Raw genomic sequence first — 24,970 nt, forward strand, 5'->3', positions numbered from 1 at the left:
GATGAGCAAAGCTGCTCCTCAGCAGCGCCAGGAATTGCTCCTGGGGCTTGAACTTGGGGCTTGTTCCAGGCGGGGGGGGGAGCGGGAGCACCGACCGCCCAGGAGACGCGCTCCTCGGGAAGCAGAGCCCTGGTTTTGCCAACGGCGTATTTAACGTTCATCACTCCAAGAAAAGAACAAGCAGACACGGTCCAGTGTTCGGCTTTTATTGAGACATGATTTTCCTCTTTTCATATAACTTATCTAATTAAAATATTCATCTTAGTTACCACAAAAAAAGGAACATAGAAAATCGTATGTACACAGTTAGGGACCAAAATACAAATGCAAGTCAAAGTCGCTCCCCCTCCTGCCCACATTACTTGTCCCACCACCAGCGGGGCAGCGAAGGGGGAAGAGGCAGCTCTGCTCAGTTCCTTCGTGCGTAGTGTAGCACAGGAAAATTGCACAAGTGTAACTGGGAGAGACTGGAAAGGCAGCAAGCGCTTTTCCCCTAGGCTTTGCTTAGTTTGTGTCTCATGGAAGTAACCCTCCTCTCTTCCCAGCTGAGGGCTGGCGCTTCACCTCTTCCAGCTCCACGGTTTTAGAGTCCAAGCAAAAGGAAGGGGAGGGAAGGGAGAGCAGTTGGCATCGGTCCCAGTACCAGTGGCACCCGCTCAGAACAGGGCAGAGTCAATTCAGACAGGGAATCACATCTGATCCTCTCCGTACCCTCCCTCCCTGAAACACAGACACAGTTGGCAAAGCCTGGAGCAAAGAGGCTGCTCGGAGAGGGAAGACACACCACCCCGTAACAGCAATGCTTTGGGCAGTACCCACCTCCGAGTATCGAGCTGTGGCAGTAAGTGGCAGTTTAGTAGTGCCCAGGATTGTCCTTGGGCTTCACCCAAACCCTTTGCTCAAGGCTCCACTGGCGCCTGAACACGATGCCAGACCCTGCTTCCCTCCCCTCTGCCTCTACCCCAAGCACAGAGGAGAAATAAATGGTAGCACAACGGTCAGCAGAAGGTAATATATTGTTATCTAATTAAAAATACAGCAAAATTAAATACAGCAAAAACGCAGGAGTAAGGAGCCGTTATTTTACAGCACAACACACACTGAAATGCTGCACAGTAACATTAAAGCATCTGGGACTGTAACAAACTTACAGCACATGAGAGTCTGAGAACATTTTTCCAAGACCTTCAAAATAAGAAACGAACAGACCAAATAAATGAGAGACAGGTGTTCAGAATGGTTTAAAATTAAAAAAGAAAAAAGAAACTGAAACCAGAAGCATACAGGGATTTTTCTAGAGCCCTCCAGGGACGGCTCTTCACAGCAAGGTCATTGTGCACAGACAGCTCCACCGGTTCAGGATTTGGCAGCCACAGGCCAGCAGCAAAGCTTCTCAAAAGCTGCCACCAACAGCATCCACTACCAGCACCTTTTCCACCTCGACAGCAGAGTCCTAGGGCAGCAAATATGGCTTGGAACAGGAGAACATCTCCCCTTTCTGATCCAGTCAGACCTCTGGTGCTAACAGAGAGGCCATCTCCCTCACCACATGCCCTGGGTCTAAACCAGCTCCATCCTCTGCTTGCACCACCTCTGGCTCGCTTTGCTTCTGAGGCAGACCTAACCCCCCGCAGAAACGTCCATCACAACAAGGCTTCACGTTTAACAGCGAGTGCCCAGCTGTGCCCAGAGTGCCCCACTCTGCTGCAGCCTCCACGAGCCCACCTGCAATCACACACCTTGCACAACGCTCTGCCTCCCGACCTCTCCAGAGGAGCTCCAGCTCCACACTTCCACTAATCCCAGCTTCTGGGTCCGCTGGGTCACATCGCACACCCTTTCCTTCCAGAGCTCCAGTTCCTCAGACACGAAGCACCACCAAGCTTTCTGAACTCCTGCTATGTAGTATGCACACATTAAAAACAAATCACATTCTGTTACTCATTTCCCTCCAACATCAGTCAAGTGGTTTCAGGTTCAAAGACTAAAATCCTTGCTTTTTCCAAAGAGGGGACAGAGGAAAACATACAGGGAAAAGACAGGATTTAAGAACCAGCTTCCAAACTGGAAATAAATCCTTCCCAATTCCACAAAGAAAACATGATAAAAGTATTCCTTCTTTCCACTAAAAGAGGCAAACTGATGCCTTCATTGATATTTAAAAATTGGTTTTAATTTCAGAGGCAGACAAAGTCCCCTCTCAAAAAAAAAAAAAAAGTTAAAATCTGACTTGGTGCACAGTAAAATTTCTCCCCAAATCCCTCGTAGTTTTATTCCCAGTAGCCAGCAGAAGACAACAGCAGCAGAGAAAAAGTCCCCAGTGGCTCTTGGCACCCCTGCACAACAACGTAAGCATCTGTACAACATCTGCAGTAACAGCAGAGAGAAGGTCAAGAGCTAAAATTTTATTAACACACACAAGGAGAGAGCAAAGCCTCAGGACCTGATGCGCTTGTCAAGGATCAATGAGCAGATGGGCCACCAGTCCTACCCGTCCCAGAGAGTCCAGGAGGGACTTTGGGCCCAGCAGGTACCAGATCACGAGCAAAGACTCCCGTGACACACAGTGTCCACTCAGACAGATGGATTCCTGCCAGCTCCAGTCAAAGAGGCTGGCCCTTCTACTGGGTCAGGAGGGGAGAGACTACTGGGAGCAACATAAATAATACCAGTGGGATAGAGGGGCAAAATATTAATTAAAACCATTTTATAATTTATTAAAAGGTTAAATAGTAAATAGTCTCTGGATCTTCCACTCTCAGCAGGTGCCAAGACTTCACATTTTCTTGTGTTGGGAGATTCTGTACACCCTTCTTTTGACGGATGACAAGGCCAGAAACATGATGTTAAGGGCAGGGGAAAAAGAGTGGGGCTTGACACTGAGAAAGGGACCAGAATAAAAGATAAAATACTGTGCTGTCATCTTGTGCAGATCGAAGCTTCTCCCAGCAGCTGCAGCCTCCAAAGAGTTCAAAGAAAAGGGCTGTTTGGGTACCTTCTCCCCCTTCATTGCCGCTCTCCCACGAGAGGAAAAGTCCCAGATCTGCACTGCAAACTTATCTCCGAGAGAACCTGTTTTTAAAAGCTTTGATAGTCTTTGCCATCATGGGTGCAATTTCTGCAACAGAGAAAGGAAAAAAAAAAAAACCCAAATCGTACGAAAACCCCACACGTGAAAGCAGCAGTCACAAACTGGGAGAGCAGAGAGCAATTCAGAGCTGCAGCCCTGGCCCAGCAGGTGCAAGGCAGGTGTAACTGTGTGCTCTCTGACCATGGCCTATCGTATTTTCAGGACACAGACCAAGGAGACCCCACTCTGCTTTCTGCACTGCAAAGACACAGATCTCTTGTTATACTCTCCCTGCTTCCTTCCCAAGAGAGCTGCACCACAATTTCTTTGTTCCAAACAGCTGGACAGACGCAGAAGGACAGCAGGAGGGAACAGGCAGGGTTTCTGCCTCACTGGTACCATTAGGACAGGCTGATACAACCAGCACTGGGTGAATCTGACAGGGGAATCTGATGTTTCTCTACGCTTTTTCTTGTGCAAGAAGTTTGAACAGACTTTATGACCCTCTCCTTAGGGACAGGAAAAAGGCCACCAACATCAACCCTCCTGCATAGCCCGGATTTCTCTTACAGCAGAAGCAGCAGATTCCTGTGTTTGTAAAGGAAGAGCTCTAGGAGATCACACTGATGTTCTGCAGTTTGTACTTACTCTTCACTGGTGGTTTCCTGGGGTCATAGGAGGAGAAGGTGCTACCTGAAGATGGGACAGAATGCCCGCTGCTGGTGCTGGGCCCATCGTAGGACTGCTCCTCACTCACACGAGAGTGGCTTTTGCTAGATGTGTACAGGACTGGTTTTATTCTGAAACAGAGACGGGACAGACATTTCAGTGAAGGAGTCGCTGTGGTTTGACGCAGTTCTTCAGACACAAGCCACAGCTGTCAACAGCAGCATGGCTGGTACTGCACACAACCAGCGGTGACCAGGACCTCCACACTTCCCAGCAAGACAGAGGTTATTACAGCTACCAGTTTCACTGCAAAAGGACCTCCCAGACACACCGTATCCTTTCCTGCTCGGACACAAAGCTTCAGGGGGAAGCTGGCAGGGATCCATGGGGAAAAAAGGCCCTGAACAGCAAGTGCTGCTGAGAAATGCTCACTTGGTTTTCTCTGGCAGAAGAGGTCCTCCAGTTCCAAACTTCTCTTGTCTCCTTCGTACGTCCCGAGGAGGCTTTGCTGCAGAGTTCACAAACGCCATTTTGGCCACTCTACCTGTAGGAGGCCAGAGGGAAACATTGCTTAGATCCAGCTCACTATAAAGGAGGCTCCTTAGTGCTTGTCTTATTACAGCAAGCTCCAACCACCCCTCCCCAGTCCATCTGTTCCAAAGCTCTGGCGATAGCCTCCTCTCTAAGGTCTGAACCTCTTGCAGGCACAACGTGGGCTATGAGAAATGAGACTGATCAGGTCAGTAGTTCTCATTATGTTCACCAAAAGAGGAGGCACGTTTCCCCCGACTCTTACCTTCTTCAACCCCAGCACAGAGAAGCCACTCTAGCAGAACAGGAGGTGCCACATGTTCTTGCTATAAAATATTGCTCTATCTAGTCTGCACCAACCCCACTATGGATGAAATCTACAGCCTGCTAAGCCATCAAGCAAAGGCCACCACAAAGAACAGAGTTATACAACTCCTGAATCTGACTACATTTCAACCAGCCACTCCAAAAGACCTTCCCCACTCGAAAACATACTCTAGGCAGCATCCCCAGACTCCTCTCTGATCATTGAACCCTACTTTACCTTTGGGTTTGTTGGCATGAGCTGAGCCAATGTTCCGTGCCAACATGAGCAGCCGCTGCTCTCGTGCGTCGTGAAGTCGAAGATACATCTCCCGCCATGACTCAAACTCTTCTGGCTTCTCATTCTTGAAGTCTCGGAGACAGTGATTGTGCCACAGTTGATCCGTATCCTCAATAAGGACCTGAATCAAAGCCACACGTAAGCCGAGATCCCTCCTGACACTTCCACTCCCCTCTCAGCACCAGCTATCGCCAGCGTCACTGGAATACCACGGAGGGCAAGACAGCTTAGGGGCCCAGCTTACAGCAAGAGATAGGAAAACAGCAAATCCAGGAACTCAGGACTAGCAAAAGCCACCTCTTGTTATAAAAAGCGTTGTTCTTTACTGTTCTGCTATTGCAGATGAGGACAGACCATCACTCCCACACCACCGTCCCCTCCCCAGGCCCAGGCACTCACATGATTACATTCTTCAATGCGATACAGCTGCTCTGGGGTGCATCTCTCCAATACTGGCTCCAGCACCGAGAAAGGGACACCACCCACTTCATAGATTGCTAGAAAGAAGCAAGATGCACATTTATCCTGCTCCGTCCTTGCCAAGGAAAGGGCTTGACACCCTGAAACGCAGCGGAAAAAAACAGCAGTGCTGCATACCACTGCACAACATGAGGGGAAGGAGAAGGGAACCACAGGTGCAATAGTGGGTCACCAGGCACCAGTATCTCCAAGTTATGAAGTGCCTGAGCTTTCAGTGAGATGTCTCCCATATCAGTTAGCTTGCCTTCTGACAACAGGCAACTAACTGTTCCCATGCTCCAAGCCAAATGCTGCTGGAATATATACAAAGAAGTTACCAAGACTTCAGTGTATTTGCATGGCAACAGGACTTTAAGACAGGTCAGGAAAGGTACTTACAGTCAATGTTGTTACTGAGGACTCTGATACATTGCTGATACAGAGACATCATCTTCGGGAGGTAGGCAGTTTTAGAGCCTGAATACACTTGCATCTTGGAATTCAACCGGCGACCTGTAAAACCTGCTTCGCTCTCTTCAACTGGCGAGGACACTGCTGTGAAGTCAAAGACTTGGAGTAAGAAGGGAACAGAGAAAAGAAGAGCCCACCCCAATGAATGGCACAGCAGACACAAATCAGAGTCACCCAGAAGCAACCTAAAGAGCCAAGTCTTCTCTAAGATACTTGCAACCTAGTTCAAGAAGGGCGAGTCCAAAGCCCTCAGGAAGGGTCAGCAAAAGATCTTCCTCATTTCTGCTAGAGCGTGTGGGAAAGAAACCACCTTTTTCTGAAACATGGGCTCTGGGCATCAGAGGCAGGACAACACCAGACCCCAACAGAAAGACTCGAACCCAGCCAGCATCCACTTTCTCCCACAAACAGTGGCTGCAGCCCATTTTCAGATCTATTTTCCTACCCAACATACCTTTCCTTTTTGTCTGGGAGCAGGTAATGGACTCGATTGAAGGAAGAGGGCGGTAGTTGGCCTGGATCGGCGGCAGTGGGATGTCTGGTAACGTTGGTACCACATCTAGAAGTATCTGGAAGGAGATGATGTGCATGCAAGTAAGCTGAGAATACAGGAGAATGTTACCTCCTGCCAGTGAAGGAAGAGCACTGGACTGCATTTTGTTTGATATTCTGAACAGGACATTCAATGCTGATCAGCTTGCAGCAGGAAATAGCCTCAGAGGGAGCCTGCATTTCTGCCACACGACTGTGACTCTGTCTAGGCTGGCAATACAAAGAAGCCAAAATTCAGGATCTGAATCACTCAGGACCCTCCAGTACGAGCCATCCGCATCTCTCACCTGCTAGGTTCAGTGCTAAGGACCTCTGGCAAGAACCCAAGCCAGACTAACAATGCAAAGAAAGAGAGAAAAAACAGAAGAGAAAGCTGGCAGAAACATTTCCTTGATCTCAAACACTCATTTACCTGTTCTGTCTCTTCTCCTCCTCTTCCTCCTCCCCTCCTGCAAAAAACTCCACAGTAGTGGAGGAGAGGGGAACCTCACAAACTGAGGAAAACCTGAAACTTTGATATGAGGCACTTACTAGAATGAATAGCAAAGCAGGATTTTAAGAGGCTGCTAAGATTATAAAAACACTTTTTGAAGAGCAGAGTGTTTCGAAGTTGAGTAAAAAGATTGAGCAGTAAAGGCTTTACGTGTTAGTCCCTATTTATATCTACAACCCCGGCACCCATGGGGTAAATGAATACATACAGAAACATTGCTCATTTTTCATGCTTTCACAGAAGAAGGTCTGTCTTCTAGAATAAGTTGCATTGTAATAGCAGTTCTCCCATTTCTTCCCCCCATTTCTGGAGACCAACAGATTTAGTTACCAAAACTGCAGTACTAATACAGAAAAAAGGTCAGTTTTAGAGAAGCTTAAATGCTTGAGAGGGGAGACATGACCCTTGCTAGCAGGTAGAGACGCACTGCATATTAGGCCAGATTCTAAGTTAACTCACATCTAAAGATATCCTGCGTGCTCAACACGTGTATCGTGTCCGATGCATTTTCATAGGAGTAGTTGGAGATATTCTCTTTTACTCTCCCTGTTTTTTAATAAACAGGATTTTGCCTATTGCATTTCTTTTTTCCCCTCCCTCTTCACCCACTTCTCCAGCAGAGTCCCACTCTGACAGCACAAAGTGATGCCTGTGGCACATGGCATAAGGGACACATGGTGCCTCTCAGCAGGAACCAGGGGTCACAGACCGAGACACCACCGAGACACCGCAAGCACAGCCTGATGCGAGCACAGCCCTGCACGTCCAAGGGCAAAACTAATAAGCCCCAGATGGCAGAGGACTGAGAGCAGCTGATCCCACCTTCTTTGTCCACTTTCAGATCCTTCAAAACCTTACCCTGTTTGGTTTAGGAGGCTCTGGTAGTTTCTTCTCTGCCTTTTTCTCACTTGTTCGCTTGTGGCTTGGACTTTTCCGACTCGAGCTTGAGCTGTTGGTGCTGGCCTTGGATCCGTTCTGTTTGCTGTGCCCTCGGTCTTTCTCCCCAGCTGACACAGAGGGTTTGACCACTTTCTTTTTCTTTTTCTGGGGCTGGTCGTAGCTGAGGTATGACTCAAAGGACATTGTAGGTTGCTCAAACTCATCCTCCACTTCCCCCTCCCCAGAATTTGAGGAAAAGCCCGTCGATTTTTTGTCCACCTCAGAGACTTTGCGCTTCCCCTCTGAAGATTTTAAGCTCCCAGAAATACCCTTTTCTTTAATCCTATTTGACGAGTCACTCTCCGCTTTCCGTTTCTCCCGCTCTGTGTTAGAGGTCTCCAGGCTCAGCTTGGGCTTTTCCAATTTGCTTTTTTCAGAGTCCCGATGTTTCTGCTTCTTAACATGGTTGTCCAATGACTCTTCTAAGTGTGGCAACATGTGCAATTTCTCCTTTCTGGAGGTGCCACTTTCTCGGTTCTTCTCCTTCTTGGTGCCATCTGACATCCTCTGCTTCTCCTTGCTGCTCCCTGCCATGGGGGCTTCTCGGAGCTGCTCTTTGAAAGAGGTCTTGTGCAATCTTTCCGGGCTGAAGGCAGAGGTCCTGTCCTCCCCTCTGCCATCAAGTCGCTGCTTCTTGTGAGAAGACTTGTGCTCTTTGCTTCGACTCACGTTCCCTTTGTCGTAGAACTCACCAGGGTTCCTCTCCCGGCCTCCCCCCAGCTTCTCCTGAAAACTGTGGCCTTTACTGGCTTTCCGATGAAATACTGTCGGTTCTTCCTGCTCCTCAGAGGCATAAGGGTCTGTGTACATATCCTGAGGGCTCTCACTGGGCTCAGGTGACACAGCTTGTCCATAGTCTGAGTACTCCTGATCTGAAGAGAGCACTGGGGAAGATCTGCCCCAACCCTTCCCCTCGTGGCTGCTATAGCCGTAAGTCTCATGGGCTCTCTCAGGCCTAGGATACCTTTTGGACTTCTTTTCCCTATGATCTGGGCTATAGGACTGGCTGCAAGACGGCTGGAAGGGTTCTGAATACTCCTGGTCAGGTTCCTCATCCTCTCTGAGGGAAGGTTCTTGATGTCTTTTGCTTGAGCTGCTCCTCTCGTAGTCACGGTCTTCAGAATCTAGGTTATTTCTGAAAGGATTAAAAAAAGCCCAAAATAGTTAGATTAAAACTTCCCAATATATATGAATGAAAAGAGCCACTCCCCATGGACCATGTGGACAGAAACCTCTCTTACAGAAGACTAAAGTTGTATTTGGTAGTTTTGTGGCAAGAATACCACTAATTCTCTCAGGCACAGCAACATTCGGGGATTTAGAAATGGCATTTCTAGTGCAGGAATTGATTAAACATTTTTATTAGGACTAGAGACTTCACAGTTCACTGGGAAGCAGAGACATGACCCCACACTCCTGGATCTGTGTAGCCTATGGGAAACACATCCCCCAGTTAAGCACGCAGGAATAACACAGCCATCAAAATTATCATGAGTAACTGGTTTTTTATCACCCACACCTAAATGACCTCATTGCTGGGTTCAATACAGCTTTGTTACTACAACAAGCTTGCTAGCATCAACTTTCAGTTTCCGTAGGATTTCTGCACATAAAAGCCTTTCAAAGAAAGCCACTTCCTTTACTTGGGCCTGGAACTTCCTCTCTTTAGCATCATGAAACGGGAAGCAAGCAGATTGCATCTCTTGCTTTATTAAAGGCACTTTCCTGGCACCTACTGTTAATCTCCTCAAACTGCCAATTCTTGAAAATCAGCCCCTACTTTCAGGCAAAACTGCAGCCGTCAGCAACGCAACATGCTGCAGCTAGCAGAGGCAGGAAGTTTATGCCAAAACAGGGCAAAAACCCCATGTCACGAGTTCTTCCACAGCCTTCACTTTGCTTTCTTGGTCAGAAAGTTTATAATCTCCGCTGCAAAAATACAACAAAGCTTGTCCATCGAGATAACAGTTCACTTACCTGTCTGCCTCTTGGGACACCGGCACTAGCTTCTTCCACCTGGCTACGAGGTTCTTCGCAAAGTCTCCTACAAGCTCGTGTTTCCGTAAACTGTTCACGGTCTTCCCAACACCTGTCTCCTTCATGAGAGAGCCAAGACATGAATTCATCTCAGCAGAACAGTCAGCGTTCTCACCTCTGCTAAATTTCCTACAAGGTGAATGAAGTGAACCCGCTGCCTGCTGCTGCTAGGTAGAAATAAACTCCCTTGATCTAACAGCAAAGAAGTCACAGTCATGTAAATCAAACCCAACCTTACACTGCCTCAGACAAACATTAATTATTTGTATTAATAAACCAAGCTAGTAAGTATCAAGTAAACGAACATGACTGTTGGTAAATTCGAAGACAGAAGTCACTAATAATTTGACAAATTAGCACTTCCTAACTCCATGCTGATTCAGTTATCATTAGGAACTGCTCTGACTCTCATATCCCAGTGAAGCGTTAAGCTTTTGGAAGGACTGAGGATGACAAACTGTCCTCCATAGCTTCACACTTGCTCTGACATGATCCTTCTCCGTGCCTAAAATCTCTAGACATCGCTGCTGTGCCTGTGAAATCAGGCTGTAGCAGGTGGCCAAGGCAACACGCCCCATTCCAGGGAAAGCAGCATTTCTGTGGCCAACAGTTATCCTGTGACTTGACAGACACGAGGAAAGCGTGAGAGATTTCACAGCTCTTACCACGAGAATGTCAACTGTGATGGGCAACTCAGACAGCCTCTTCAGACTTTTCAGCAGCTGCAGAGACAAAAAGGAAAGAGATCAGATTTGTCATACTGAACCACATACTGGGATTAGAAAGGAAGAAAATTCGGCACCGCATGAGAGCTTGTTAGAGAGATCCAAGTGGCAGACAGCTGCTGCCTTCTCCAAATCAACACACGGGCCAACTGTACAGAAATTACCACCTCTCTGCCTACAAGGGCCCACCTGAGAATCTTAAAACACAGTCAAATATTAATGCTTTCTTCACACAGGACTGCAACTTCTCTTTGGCTTAAAGCATCAGGAACAGGGACACACAACTCTCTTGCACAGCAAGTGGAAGAAAGGACTTGGAAGCTTGTGGTTCTCAGAAGGTGGTGCTGAGAATCGCATCACTTGTTGAGAGGAGAGGGAAAAAAATATTAAGAGTCCTTTCTGAAGTTTTGCAAGCTAGACACTGAGGGAAGAAAGATTTCCAGATGCTCTTAAAGCTCTAAGAGGGAACTTGCATCTCCCCTGCAGACCCTTCACTGTCAGCGCTGCTGACAGTCTCTCTCCTCTCAGCTATATTCTGAGCTAAAAAGTCCACGTCCCTTCCACAACCACTGCCTCTCGCCCCACTCTTCGCCCTTCCCTTCGCCATACACCAGTGGAAGATGTCGCTTTCCTCCACGCACACGCTGCCAAGCGAGGCCGTGCCAGTGCACACAGCTGCTCCGCGGGCCAGGGAGGGAAGAGGAGCCCTCTCCGACTCGCACGGGGCGAGGGGCTGCAGGTGAAGCGGGCACACTTGTACCTCTGCCACCCAGGTGGTTACAGACATCTGAGATGTCTACCGACTTTTTAGCTACAGCACATGGCAGCCCGCGTCTGACGGCACCGCTGCCCCTCACGTTATTTCCCGCAGCTCGGCTATAGCCACAGACCGGCCTTGTCAGCGTTCCCATTATTACAGCCCCTATAGAGCCCAGGCTTTGTTCAGTGCTGCTGTGCTATATGCCATACAAAGGGCTGTCCCTGATCCAGATCTTCTCTTTAAAGCACTGTGCTCATGCTCAAATTAGCACTGTCGGCCTAAGCTGTTACAATCACCCCCACTTCCACCGCGCACGGATCAGAGAGGTTTAGAGGTTTCCTTCCTTTTGAAGGAAATAAGTTCTTTTAACCTATTTGAAGAGTGCTATTACTTTCAGAGAGAAAATAGTCCTTGACACAGAGATAAGGGTTCACCTAGCTTAAGCAGAACCACATGACTGTTTCTGTTCACCAGAAACCACTCCATTACATTTAGGACTTAAGAAAACCTAAACCTTTGGCCACAGTAATTGTTTGTTTTAGAAGAGTGAAACACTGATATCAGCAGTATCAGTGTGTTTCAGCACTCTTGAGCTGAGATGCTGAGGGGGATACCACAGTTCTAGCTGTGCTGTAACCACAGCTAACTGGGTCTTCAAGCCCTCTGTCCCTGCAACTCCAGGCTCATGGTAGCCAGAGTCTCCCACAGGATCCGAAGCAGGTAACTTGCTCCACCACCCACCTCAACTGATAGCAGGGAGGGGAGGAAAAAACAAAACACAAACTAAAGCAGCCAGTTGAGCTAAAAATCCCAATGTCCTTTCAGTTTTCCAGAACAGCTGTTACTTTGCCAGCGCTGCAGCTTGACAAACTCACTGGCAAGGACATCAAAACAGAAGCAGCAGAAGTAGAGACACAGTCCACCTCTGCTGTCTCCCCTCAAATTGCCACGGCAAGGCCTGCCACAGCTTATCCATCAGGATCCCTCCGGGAAGGCCAAGATCCTCCTGGCATCGGTAACACAGGGGTTTGGACACAAAGACTCTCTTTGGAAGGAGGCAGGAAGGAAGGAGAAGGATGAAACTTGTGCTAGATAGAAAAAGAGTAAAACGGGGCAACATTAAAACAATAGTGCCTCTGTATGCTGATTACCTTCCTGGAGAGGTGGTTTCACAGCTTACAAAATCCCACTGTGAGAGTAAGAGCCAAGGGAAAACTCATGCTGTCCTTAAAGCCTCCCGATCGTTTCCTGCTACACCCCACTACAGCATCTTCCACAGCTCTTTTTGCTCTTTAGTTATTTGTTGCCTTCAGGGCTGAATTCCAAGAAGAAAAGCGCTATTCTCAGCGGGGCTCGTCTCAGGGTTTTGTACAGCCAGGGGAAGTGTGGCTTGAGACCAGGGGAACCACACATTTCATCCAGAACACGTCTCATGGGGAACTGGCTGATTCCACACCCACTGCAGTCAATGGCTGCAAATGTCCACACACCTTTTAAAAAAAGCAAGAGCTGGCTGAGAGGCCACCACACATGTCCCTTTGCCCAAGTGCCACTCTACCAAGCTTTTACACCTGCGTGTTCTTTAGAAACCAACACAGTTCGAGTTTCGCTGACTTCCCAGCCAAGTAATGAAACCTCAAAATGACACTGTCAGGAAATGAGGCATTTTTGTTACCCACGTCATCAGTGATGCACTTATATGACACTTTAAGAGATCAAAACCTGTGTTTATTGACACTGTCCAAGTGGCACGCAGCCTGGCAGTACCCCAGTGGGAACTGTGTCTGTACAGCACAGCAAAACCTTGCTTTGCTTGTGACCTCTGTGGACCCACCGGTCCAAGCGCATGAGATGCACCAAGTGAGACAACTGGGAGGCAGTGAGGCTCAAGAACTTGTACGAATCTCTGTTTCCTACGGAAACAAGCTGATGCGGTGCACCCCACTGCCTTCAGCTGAAATCAGCCAAGCAGACTCGAATCTGGCAACTCAGCTCAGAAATAACTGAGATCCTACAAGTCCTGTGAGAAAAAGGCAGCCAGGCAGAAGACAGAAAACACAAGGCTCGTATCTTGCTAGACACCAGATGAAACACACATGAGAAAGCTCTTCTAGAACACCCTGGCACTGGGTAGAGCTTCAGTCAATCCGCCACAAGACACAAACCATAAAAACGTCACCTAGTTTCAGCTCCAAGAAAGTTTAGTTTAATATGGGTGGATTGTTTTCTTTTTCTTAAAAAAAGTCATGTTAACACAACACGTTAATATCAAATTGCTACAGCACAGCCTGGCCTCTTCCTCTCTGCGAAGATGCTCTCTTCTTTGTGTTTCCCTTACTCTCTTTCTCAGACCAGAAGAGAAACACTCTTGCAGCAGAGTTTGTGTCTTCTCTGCTGGGGGAAAAAAAAAAAAAAAAGACTGTTTCCAAAACATTACAGCAGCATCCAAAGCTTCAATCATACAGTTCTGTGCCAGCAGGCAGATTTTCACCCAAAAAAACCATTAGTACTTAACCTTTCAGCAAGGCAATATGGAGTTGTACACAGCACTGGGCAAATATTCTTTCATATTACTGATAAAATGTTTCAAATGGACAAAGCAAGAAAAACCAAAGACTGGAAATGGTGTAACACGTGGTAGCACCCAGAGGTGCCACAGATTTGTCCTGCTGACAGAGGAAAGCTGTAGCTGCTACAGAACTGTAGTGAAACCAGTCACAGCAGAAGAGCTGAAAGCCACTTTCTGACACAGGAAGGTGCTCAGAAGACACACGATCTACCAAGACGACACAATGACAACGAAATTCAAGCCTAGAAACACTAACGCTTCCGAGGATACAGCTGAAAAGGTATCAGAAATAAAAAGAGTACAGGGCACAGGACCTTTCTGCTGGGGAAGGGCGAAGTCATATCCCAGCTAGTGACAGCTTGCGAATGCTGACCACCCCTGTCTCCCCTTGCAGAACCGCGCAGAAAAACAACTCAACACCACACGGTCACTGGAGAAAGAGTCAGCCTGCACAAACAGTGCCCGGAGACTTACGATGCCCGGGAAACAAAGCAGTCAGTGCCCCAAGCTGACACGCGGGTCAGGAAACAGGAGCACCAATTCTCTGTGCACGGCGTGCTGAGCTGGTATTTGGCATCCTGCACGCGCTCTCAGTCCTGCAGAGCCCCCAAAACTGACTTCTCCACAGCCCCTCAGCTCCATTTCGGGGCCCCACCAGCTAAACCTTGTCCTGGTCTTGGTGAGAAGGTGAGAAAAGGAACCAGACCCTCCATCGCTTTGCCCCCAGGTAGGCTGCAGCTCGGTAGAGGGGCCTCCATTTCAAAGAGTCAGAACTTGAGCGCTTCGGTGTCCATCCTCCTTCATGGATGGGCTTCTTGGAGAGCGAGTGGTTCTGCAGGTGTCTGCCTCAGTTAAACAAAGTGGGCTGAGAGCGGAGCGGCTGCACAGCCCTCACCGCCTCCTCCTTCACCTGAATGAAGTGAAACACGAGCCGAACGCCTGTACATGGCCGCAGCAGATGCTCCTCCTATAAAACATGACATCCCGCAGAACGGGATGACAGCACGTGGCGAGCCCACACCTGGTTCCAAATTTCGGTTTTAAGAACCCCGATGCCCAGTGAGAGAGTCACTGTCAGCAACACACAGGGCAACTGTCACCGCACAGATCCGGGCACAGGGCAGCGCGCATGGCGGCCGCTCCGGGCAGCAGGTTTCGGCAGCGGGCACGTTCCCTCGTGGCAGTGGGCGACAGCCATCACGCAGCTTCCCTGCAGCCACGGGGGGACCCCATGGCGGGGCTGGGCTCAAACCGGCAACTTCTCGCCCGAATCCCAACTCCCCGGTGGTCGGGGGGCGCCTTGCCTGGCCCTGGCGCACCCCTGCCACCTCCTGCCCGGGCTCACCGGGCACCGCGGCTCTCCCACCGCGCACACGTCACCAAGGCAGAACTTCTGGCAAGTTCTCCCGTCGCCCGCTCGCCCGCCCGCCTCTCCAACCGCGCCCCACGGCCCCCCGCGCACCGCCGCGGGCCTCCCGCAGGGCAGGGGGCTGCGGGCACGGCCCCAACCGGCGGCGGCGCGGGGTGCCCCCGCCGGGGACAGCCCCCCGGACGCGGCCCTCCGCCGCCCGCCTGCCCCACGGACCGCGGCCGCAGGAAACTTCAGGAGAGGGGCCCCGGCGGGCAGGCCCGGCCCGGCGCCGCTCCCCGCACCCCCCGCGGGGCGGCCCGCGCCCTCCCGGCCCTCGGTCCCGCCGCGCCGGCCCTGCCGCGGAGGGAGAGCCCCGGCCGCGCCGCCGCCCCGGTCACCTTCTTGGGCTCCGCGCTGCCCGCCAGCCGCGACTGCAGCTTGCCCACAACTTCCAGCACCGACTCCGCCATTTTTACTGCTGGAGAGGCCGCGGCGGCGGAAACGGCTTCACCGCCCGCTGGCCACACGGCGCTTCCCCGCTGCCGCCGCCATCTTGGCTCCGGGTAGGAAACGGAAGCGGCGCAGCCGTTGCCCCGGCCGGCGGCGGCCATGGCGAGTGCGGGCAGAGTGCGGCGGGCGCCATCTTGGGGCCTGGCAGTGGCGGTGGGCAGCGCCATCTTGAGTGCTGGCAGGGGAGCGTCGCCGCCATGGCAGCCCCTCTTTGGGGCAGTGGTGCCACTTCCGGCCCCACCGCGGTCAGGACAGTCTTTCCTGCGACAAATGTCGCTTCACACCTATTCCTGTTGCCTACCAATGGCCAGCAGCTCCACCTCAGCCATTGGGAGGGAGGAGAAAATGGGGGTTAGAGTCATTTGTGGCCAGAGGCAGATCGAGCGGGGCCACGGCTGCCCAGGCTGGGGCTGCTGTTCCCTCCGCTCGCTCAGGAGAGCCGGGAAGGCATCAGCGGGGTGATGGCCCCCAACCCATCTCCAAACGCCCCTCTGGGGTAGAGCCAGGCCTTTGGCTGCTTCCCGTTGCCTTGCCCTTGGCAGCGGCCAGGTAGCCATGCCTGGCCTTCGGCTTACTGCCTTCCCCTGGCACTGGCTGTAATGATGCCCTTGGCTGCAGCGGCGCTACCTGAATCCAGCCCTTTCTGCGTCTTGGCTGAGGGCGGCTGTCCTTGCATCACCCCAAAAGCCTGCTGTAAATGTAGAAGTGATAAGAGCAGTCAGCTGGCTGGGAGAGGACGGAGGAGGATGTTGCATAGGGAAAGTTGAGGGTCTCTGTGTCTCAACCTGCAGAGCCCTGTGCTGGTCAGAGCTTCCCCTTGGACTAACCGGTCTGAACAGCAAGGTAAGGAGCAGATCCAGCCTGTGGATGAGTCATGGATAACCAGGGCTCACCTAGCAGGATTTGCAGAGACCTTGCGTGGGGCACGGGAACTGCTGAATAATGGAAATGGTGGCATGGGGAAAAAAAATTGCTCTTTTCTAAAATGGGGCTGGCGGAGTTATTGGTAGCAAAATAGTGTCCAGAGCTGCAGTGTCCAGGTAGTTTTCCAGGCCAGCTCGGTGGTTGCTGTGACTCAGACCTTGCTTGAACCCAGGGCTGGGGGCACTGGCAGGTAAAGGAGAGGGACTCTGTCTGTTTGGATAGATATTAAAGAAAATGTCTGAAGACCTGTATCACCCAGTATAGGTCCTGCTTTGCTGTTAGCTCAGTAATGTGCAGGGCTGAGATTAGCAGCACTGAAAGGATGTGAGGACAACTACTGTCTTTTAAGAGACGTTTAAACAGCTAGAAAAAGCCCTATCTTCCCTCCTTTCTGTCTGGGCCCTTTGAAATCTCTTCAAACCATTCCAGCTCCCTCGATTAATCCAGCAGTCAGGATTAATCTGTAGGAAAAATATCCCTTTCAAGTCACTACAGTGGTATTTCACTCAGAAGCAGCAATGATGTTCCATTTTAAATTAACTGCAGGTAGTAAAAGTCACTCTGGCCTCCTGCAGCCAGACATTGGAACAACAGGAACACCTGCTTCAAATCAGAGTCCATCAAGGGTGCCCAAAGGAGACAGACAGGATCCCACAGGTATCAGCGTGAGCCCAAAACTTCTCATGGCTCCACTGGACTTGTATGAAGCGTAATGCAGTTGGAAGAGCTCTGTTTTATCCCAGAATAACTTCCCCCTTTGAATCCTGACTAAGGTGGCCAGGGGATGGAGAAAGCCAGCTGCATTGCTGGGCTTTCCAGAAGGAGCTAACACGACTTTCAGAGATGTGATGCTGGGCTCCGCACCAGGCCCACAGGAGCTGCTGAGCACTGGTGTCACCTCTCTGAAATGGGGTCTGGAGCCCCTGAAAGGGAGATGAGCACTTTTATGGACAGAAACAGTGGCTTCCTGCAGACACTGTGCTAGTTTCTGTAAAAAAAAACGCCAAAAGCAAGGCAGTCTGGGGAGCGGAAGGGATCAGGCAGATCCTCGGCACAGCCTGGTGGGAGTGGGCACCCCTGTCACTTATTTCACAAGGTCAAACCTTCCTGCCCCAGCAGGTTGTAGACCTCAACCTGGCACCCATCCTGCTGGGACCAGTCTCAGCACAGGGGCAGCAGGACAGCCACATCCCTCCAGGACGAGTCCTGCTTCTCTTTGGGTTTGTTCAGCAGCGAGGAGGTTCTTGCAGTGTTGTATCTCAGAGAGATGCAGGTTGAGGGATCTGGATAGAAGGTCTGGAAAAACATTTTCATTTCCTAGGAAATTCCAATATTTAACCTATATTTTCCCTTCAAATCCAGCCAAATTTGCTGAAACTGCAAATTTTCCTGGGGAACGGATAGTCTGAACAAAATGCGTGCTTGAAAACATCAGAGTGTTTTTGCTCTGAAAGGGTAAATCCCAGTTCCTTTTCCTAAGCCTGAGCTAAGCGTCAGAAACCATTTCACGTCCAAACACGCAGAGAGAGCGGCGTTTGTGTCCCGCTTTCGGAAGGACTGACGTCCACTCGGGATACAACACTGCAATAGATGAGACCTCACTGGTGTAAATTGGGGTAGCCCCGTGAAACGCCGCAATACCAGGGATGGTCCAAGTGCCTGGGGCTTTTCTCCTGAATCCTGGCTTCCGGGCAAAGCCAGGAGAGACAGCAGGGGCTGCGGGTGTCTGTGTCATCCCTGCTCTCTGCTCACCCCAGCCAGCTGCTCCCTGCCTCAGACTCAGCCCTGAATCCTCTTTCCTGGCAGGGACTTTTAACAAACTTTTCCCTTCTCCAGATTTTTGCTGAAGTCTCATCATGCCCCCCTTCTTCTTTGCCCGGTGCTAAATACGAGATGATTACTCAGTTCCAAGAAACCTGATCTTTGTGGCCAAGCGTAATAAACAGCACCCAGACATGTGAGACAGCACAGCAACGGCTATTTCTGGCCAGCAGATTTGTTCCCTCTGAGGAGCTGAGGTCACCACCGAGTTTCAGACTGGAGTTTCAAGCTGGAATTTGGGAACATTCAAAAGCTGGATTTTTGTTGTCGTTAATTTTTTTTCCCTTTCACCTGTACTCTGAACTGGTCACCCCACAGGGCAGCTGGCCCCATGCTTTGCCCACCAGTGCCTCAGCGTGGCTGAGGGGGAAATGAACACGCTTTTCTCTGCAGTCCTGCAGTGCTGGGGTCCATCTCACCTCGCTGCTGCGTGGGCACCTCTGTCAGAGCTGCTGGGACTCGATTCACCCCAACCGATGTGCGTTCGAGTCAGGAAAAGCACACCCTGCGATCGCTGCCTTGCTCTGCCTGGACTCTGTGTCACCCTGGACAGCAGAGCTGTCAGTGGGGCCGAGCACAGTCCCACACCCCAGGAACCTGGGGTGCTCCCAGTTTCCCAAGGCAACCACCCAAAATCTCCAGTCGTTTTTTAACACAGTGAAGGTGCTGGTACTGGTTGAGAGTTGAAGATCCCCTCTGGCAGTCATGGCCCTCAATGCCTTTAATGCAGCTCGGAGGGGTACAAGACTTAGGAGGTATTCTCCATCCCTCCTTTGGCCTGACCCAAAGAGTATATGAGTCAGTGGGAGTTTTTCCTTTACTCAACTGAATGCCTTAAAGAGCAGAAGGACACCTGTACCCCTGCTACAAGGCTCCTCACCTCTCCTTTCTCACCAGGTCCTGTTCCAATCCTGCCAAGATGGCACCCAAAAAGAAAACCCCCAAGAAGCCCAAGGTGGATAAAGAGGATGCATCCATCGCCTCGGTGACGGTGGAAGATGCTTTGCTAGACGTCGAACACCTTAATCGCTTGAATGGTTTGTACGACAGCGGCTCCAACGGCTTCCACTGCACGGCCACGGAGGTCGAGGCCCCAGACCATGGAGCCAGCCTTCTGGAGGGGATGAACCAGATGCGCCAGAAGCGGTTCCTCTGCGATCTCACGATTGTCACCAAAACGAAGTCCTTCGAGGTGCATAAACTCGTCCTGGCTTCCTGCAGCGAGTACTTCCACCGCCTGCTGCAGAGAGACCCTCAGCTGCACCAGGTGGAACTCCATGATGTCTCCCCACTGGGCCTGACCACCGTCATCACCTACGCCTACGCGGGGAAGCTGAGCCTCTCGCTCTACACCATCGGCAGCACCATCGCCGCGGCCACCCAGCTGCAGGTGCCAGCGCTGCTGAACATGTGCAGCGACTTCCTCGTTCGGGAGATGGCCGTGGAGAACTGCGTGTACATCGCCAACATCTCGGCCACCTACGGCCTCAACCAGGTGAAAGACGCCACCCGGAAATTCATCCGGGAAAACTTCCTGGAGTTCTCCAAGACTGACCAGTTCATGAAACTCCCCTTTGACCAGATCAATGAGCTGCTGATGGATGATGGCCTGCAGATACCCAGTGAGGTTGCGGCCTTCCAGATCGCTGTCAAGTGGCTGGAGTTTGACCCAAAAAGGGTTCGATATGCTGCTGACCTCCTGAGCAACATTCGGTTCGGCACAATCTCAGCTCCAGACTTGGTCAACCATGTGCAACCTGTGCCACGCATGATGCAAGATCCGCAGTGCCACAAGCTCCTCGTGGATGCTATGAATTACCACCTGCTCCCCCACCAACAAAACAACCTTCAGTCTCGGAGAACCAGGATACGGGGAGGCCAGAGGGTGCTTGTCACAGTCGGAGGTCGTCCAGCTTTGACTGAGAAGGCTCTTAGCAGGGAGATCAGCTACAGGGACACAGAGGGAAACTGGAACAAGCTGACGGAGATGCCAGCAAAAAGTTTTAACCAGTGCGTGGTGGTGATGGATGGATTCATCTACATCGCGGGTGGTGAAGACCAAAATGATGCCAGGAACCAGGCCAAGCATGCCGTCAGCAGCCTGAACAGGTAAGATGGGCTCCACCTGGCCACACAGACCCTGGGGAGGGGTTCAGAGCTGTGCCATGTCTGCCTGTGCCCCAGCACCCACCATAGGGTGAGGGATGAGCGCATCAGAAAAGTTCCTCTTTGCTATCAGTAACCAGGAGGTAGGTCTGGCCTCGGGGATAATGCTGCCAGAGGGGGACAAATGCAGCGAGGCCCAGCACAGGGTGCTGGACTGCGAAACACAAGACCTGGAAACCACTTCCAGGGATTTAGCTTGCATGGCCCCAGCCTGGGCTTTCCCTGGGGACTTTGGTGCCTGGGCTGTGCTGTCCATGTCCGGTGCAGGATGAGGGTGAGGCACAGCCTCTCCGAAGCTGTGAGGCTCCTGGAGAAACGGGAGCCCTCGTTATTTAGGAGGAATCCATTTTGTTACTCTGGGGAGCTCCCCTTTTTGCCCGCTGGCTGTTCCTCCGGGGCCAGTGCCAGCCTCAACCCAGTCTCTGGTTTGTCTGGATTAATTTTAAGGTAAATTCACTGTCTGTAGGATTCCTGTTGCCCTTCAGGCTTCCCTCTCTCCGCCTCCCTTTTTCTCTTCATCATTTAAATGACACGGTTTGTTCCCCATAAACCTGTCACTGGATCACCAAGGGATGACTATTCAAAGAAAGGAGGAGTAACCATGGCAACCAGATACGCAGTATTTTGTTTGCAACCTGAACCTGAACTTCCTAGTGACTCTGCCCACAGCTTGGCTCAGCCACCTGAGACTCCACACGCAATAGTGCTGGCACTGCTCAAGGCCAGTGCTTCGTGGCCCCAGCTCACCACCCCTCGGCTAGGAGCCATCATTGGGGTCTTCCTCCTGCACCGAGTGAGGTTTTGGGGACACACTGGCAGGTCTCCTTTCTATTTCTGGCCAGTAGCTTGTCCACCTTTCCCAGCCTGGCCTTAGTCCCCGTGGCGTCACTCTGAGGACACAGCAGTTGCAGTTTCCTCTGCCATCTTGTGAGCACACAAGAAGCTGTGTTCTTACCATGTGCCTGGCTTTGGCCTGGAACGGTGGGCAGGGAAGTCCTGCCCCGAGGTCCTCTTCTACCTGCCAAGACCCAACAGAGGGGACAGGGACGGTGCTTGAGGACACCTCAGATGGGTAGCACTTTCCATTTCCAAGCCAGGCCAGAGCTTGTGGTAGCAGGAGCAACACTGGGCCATCCCAAGGTTTAGAGTGGCAGCAACCCCAGCAGTCACAGGCAGGATCCAGTCCCTTGCAGTGCCGTCATCTCCATCTGCACTGCCTGTCCAGATGCTTTTTTACTGCTGGAGAAGACAGAGAGGCTCTTCCAGAGCGTGAGTTGTCTGCGCTGAAGGCAGATGTTTGACAGGCCCCTCTTCTCCCCACGGCCCTGATGCTACTCCCAGAGAGACAGATATACCCTTCGTCCCCCAGGTACGACCCGCGCTTCAACACCTGGCTGCACCTGGCCAGCATGCAGCACCGGAGGACACACTTCAGCCTGAGCGCCTGCAACGGGCTCCTCTACGCTGTCGGAGGGCGCAACGCCGAGGGCGCGTTGGCATCTGTCGAGTGCTACATCCCCACCACCAACAGCTGGCAGAGCAAGGCAAGCCTGGAGACACCCCGCTGCTGCCACGCTACCACGGTCATTGATGGCAAGCTACTGGTCACCGGCGGCTACATCAGCCATGCCTATTCCCGCACCGTGTGCTGCTACGAGCCCAGCACCGACACCTGGAGGGAGCAGGCAAGGCTCAGCACCCCCCGGGGCTGGCACTGCGCAGCCACTGTGGCCAACCGAGCGTATGTGCTGGGTGGGAGCCAGCTGGGTCCCCAAGGCGAGCGGGTGGACGTGACGCCCGTGGAGTGCTACAGCTCAGTCACGGGGCAGTGGAGTTACATGGCACCCCTGCCCACGGGGGTCAGCACGGCTGGGGTGGCTCTGCTGGAGGGGCGCTTGTGCCTGGTGGGTGGCTGGAACGAGGGTGGGAAGAGATACCAGAAATGTGTGCAGTGCTACAACCCTGACCTGAACGAGTGGGCCGAGGACGAAGACCTCCCCGAGGCTACTGTGGGTGTCTCGTGCTGCACCATCATCCTCCCGCGCTCCCTGAGCTCCAGGTCGCGGGCCAGCTCCGTGGCCTCGGCAGCAACCAGCACGTAAAGAGCCCTGGGAGCCATGTGGCTTATGCCAGCAGTTAGGAAAGAAAACAGAGCTGAGGAGGGTGGAGTAGCTGGATGAGGAGACACATTGATGCTTGGAGTCACTGCAAAATCTCAAACACTCTTGTTCCAGCATGGCAAGTTTTGGGCTCTAGGAAAGCGTCTTCTGAACTGCCTGCATCTCCATCCCGCAGCTTAAGCAGGGATTGCTCAAGCAGGGCAGACACAGAAGCAAGCAGGACAGAAGAGCTTTTCTCCTCAGCCTGCAGCACTGTATCGCAGCGTGGACTGGGAAAAAAAATGGAAGAAAAAGAAGAAAACCAAACCAGAATAATGCAGGAGAAATTCTACTGTAGGAATAGCATTGTGAGGCACTTAGAAAACAGCAGTAGTATCAGTTTTAGGAAAAAGAGATGGTCTGTAATAGATCCTGTTGCTCACATAGCATTTGTTCAAGGGAAACACATTTAATATTTAATAATAACATTTAATATTGAAATTTAAAAAAACTAGATACCTTCAGACCAGGAATAACATGAATCTTGACAGCAAGGAAGAGAACTATTGGAGCAACTCACCAAGATCTCCTGCTCTTCCAAGTGCTGTGCTCCAGCTCAAGCAGAGGGAGTCAGGAAAGTGCCCGAGAATGCTATGAGACTCCAGGAAATTTGAGGGGCAAATGGTGCCCTGAAAATAAGCATCAGCTGGAACAGAAGCCCTTCACATCTAAAGCAGGAGCTCTCGCAGATGTGTTCCTGGGTCCCGCTAACTCATACCATCAAGCTGACAGCTTGGTTTGAACTCCATAAAAAAAAAAACTGCGGTAAAAGCACAGTCAAACCTGTAAAAGGAGAAGTTTTTAGGAAAGTTGATTTTCCAGGGGCAAGCACTTGCTCAGTGCTGCTGTCACTGAGACAGTTTTAAAAATCTGGCTGCCCTTCCAGAGGGCACAGGGACTGCAGACTCCCCCTTACAGCACGGCAGAGCACGGTCATACTCCTGGGCTGAGCACGTTGGGACAAACCACACCACAGCACTCCAGACCCTGCCCCAGCGGGTCTCGGAATCAGCCCCAGGGTAGCAATAACCTGTGACACGCAGGAGGCAAGACAGAGCAGCGGTTATTTCCTGGTCTCCAGCCCATGGTCCATACCAGACATCACACAACAGTCACACACTGGGGCCAGCATCTTCTGGTAACAGGTCCTGTTACTGGAGCACAGTTACACGTGATCCTGGACTGGCTCATCACCTTCATCTCAGGCCAAGACAGCTATGTGCTGCTGAGCATCCAGGCAAAAGCTCTTGATTTCATTCCAGTCTTTTTTGCACAACACAGTGAAATGGCATCCAGGAAAGCCCCGAACTCCTCGAGGGAACCCCAACATGCCATGAAGATGCCAAGACAAGAGCTTCAGCAAAGCAGGCTGGTTCACACTTCCTTTCACAACACACCAAAACCGAGCAGTCGCAGGAGCTACAGCTCACATAAAGGTATTGATCTTTCTCTTGAGAATTCCCTCTCAATTAAGAGTTCACATCAAACACAAAGCTGTACCAAGGCAGAACATCATTTCTGTTCAAATTTGACTTTCCTCTGTGCATTTTAGCATGCACAGCACATCCTGCCCTGTTCGTTTTGGAGCGAGCTCCACCCTGAACAGTGCTGACAACCTCCTCTGGTTTACACCTCCAACAGGCTGGTCTAGTCTTGTGACAGCACCGTGCCATCGCTGGTGTTAACATGCACAGATTTGGATGGAAGTGAGTTTGTTCCTTGGGGTTTTTTTTGTAATTTTTTTACTGTAAGATGCAGAAAAGAACTGAACGCTAGAGGCAGAGAGGCAAGTGTGTTGCTGAACTTCACTTGTGCAAGCTTGTTATCCTGCAGGGAATTTTCTTTTTAAATAAAGGCTATGCCTTTGCAGAGGAAAACTGTCTGGCTGCGTAATTACAGCAGTTTAACACTCCTGACACATTTTAAGAAACCAGTCAAGATTCATCCTCTACATTCCAAGCACATCCAGTCATTGCTTCAGGATTTCTACAGCACACGGAGAGCACCATGATCTGTGGGATAGAAACAACTGTACCAGCTGCGGGTACAGGCACTCGAGGTCACTCACACTGCCCACACAAGTGGCATGGATTGGCGGGTTTCTGCTGGCTGATCTCTTGTGGCACCACGTTTGAATCTCAGCTCAGGAGCCTCACCAGT

The 24,970-nt window shown here is 51.2% G+C and overlaps 2 protein-coding genes across 3 annotated transcripts; one reads left to right on the forward strand and one right to left on the reverse strand.

Annotated features, from left to right (window-relative positions):
- Window positions 1-260: 260 nt before the first annotated feature.
- Window positions 261-15,756, reverse strand: ELOA (elongin A). Of its 2 annotated transcripts, none has more exons than XM_086626156.1 (11): window positions 15,629-15,756; window positions 10,491-10,547; window positions 9,766-9,884; window positions 7,708-8,923; window positions 6,259-6,373; window positions 5,733-5,888; window positions 5,274-5,371; window positions 4,815-4,995; window positions 4,172-4,283; window positions 3,719-3,870; window positions 261-3,118 (listed from the first exon to the last, which is right to left on the reverse strand). In XM_086626156.1, the coding sequence occupies exons 1-11, from the start codon at window positions 15,698-15,700 to the stop codon at window positions 3,057-3,059; spliced, it is 2,340 nt and encodes a 779-aa protein (XP_086482282.1). In that variant the 5' UTR covers window positions 15,701-15,756; the 3' UTR covers window positions 261-3,056. The 2 variants fall into 2 exon arrangements, with proteins under 2 accessions (XP_086482282.1, XP_086482281.1); XM_086626155.1 differs by having other exon boundaries at window positions 5,733-5,885; window positions 15,629-15,741.
- A 3,648-nt stretch (window positions 15,757-19,404) lies between these two features.
- Window positions 19,405-22,894, forward strand: LOC104380958 (kelch-like protein 31). The gene is made up of 2 exons (XM_009988576.2): window positions 19,405-20,594; window positions 22,021-22,894. The coding sequence occupies exons 1-2, from the start codon at window positions 19,405-19,407 to the stop codon at window positions 22,751-22,753; spliced, it is 1,923 nt and encodes a 640-aa protein (XP_009986878.2). The 3' UTR covers window positions 22,754-22,894.
- Window positions 22,895-24,970: the final 2,076 nt, after the last annotated feature.

This window comes from Tauraco erythrolophus, chromosome 24 (genome assembly GCF_009769465.1).
Source record: "Tauraco erythrolophus isolate bTauEry1 chromosome 24, bTauEry1.pri, whole genome shotgun sequence".
In the NCBI taxonomy this organism is placed as follows: domain Eukaryota; kingdom Metazoa; phylum Chordata; class Aves; order Musophagiformes; family Musophagidae; genus Tauraco; species Tauraco erythrolophus.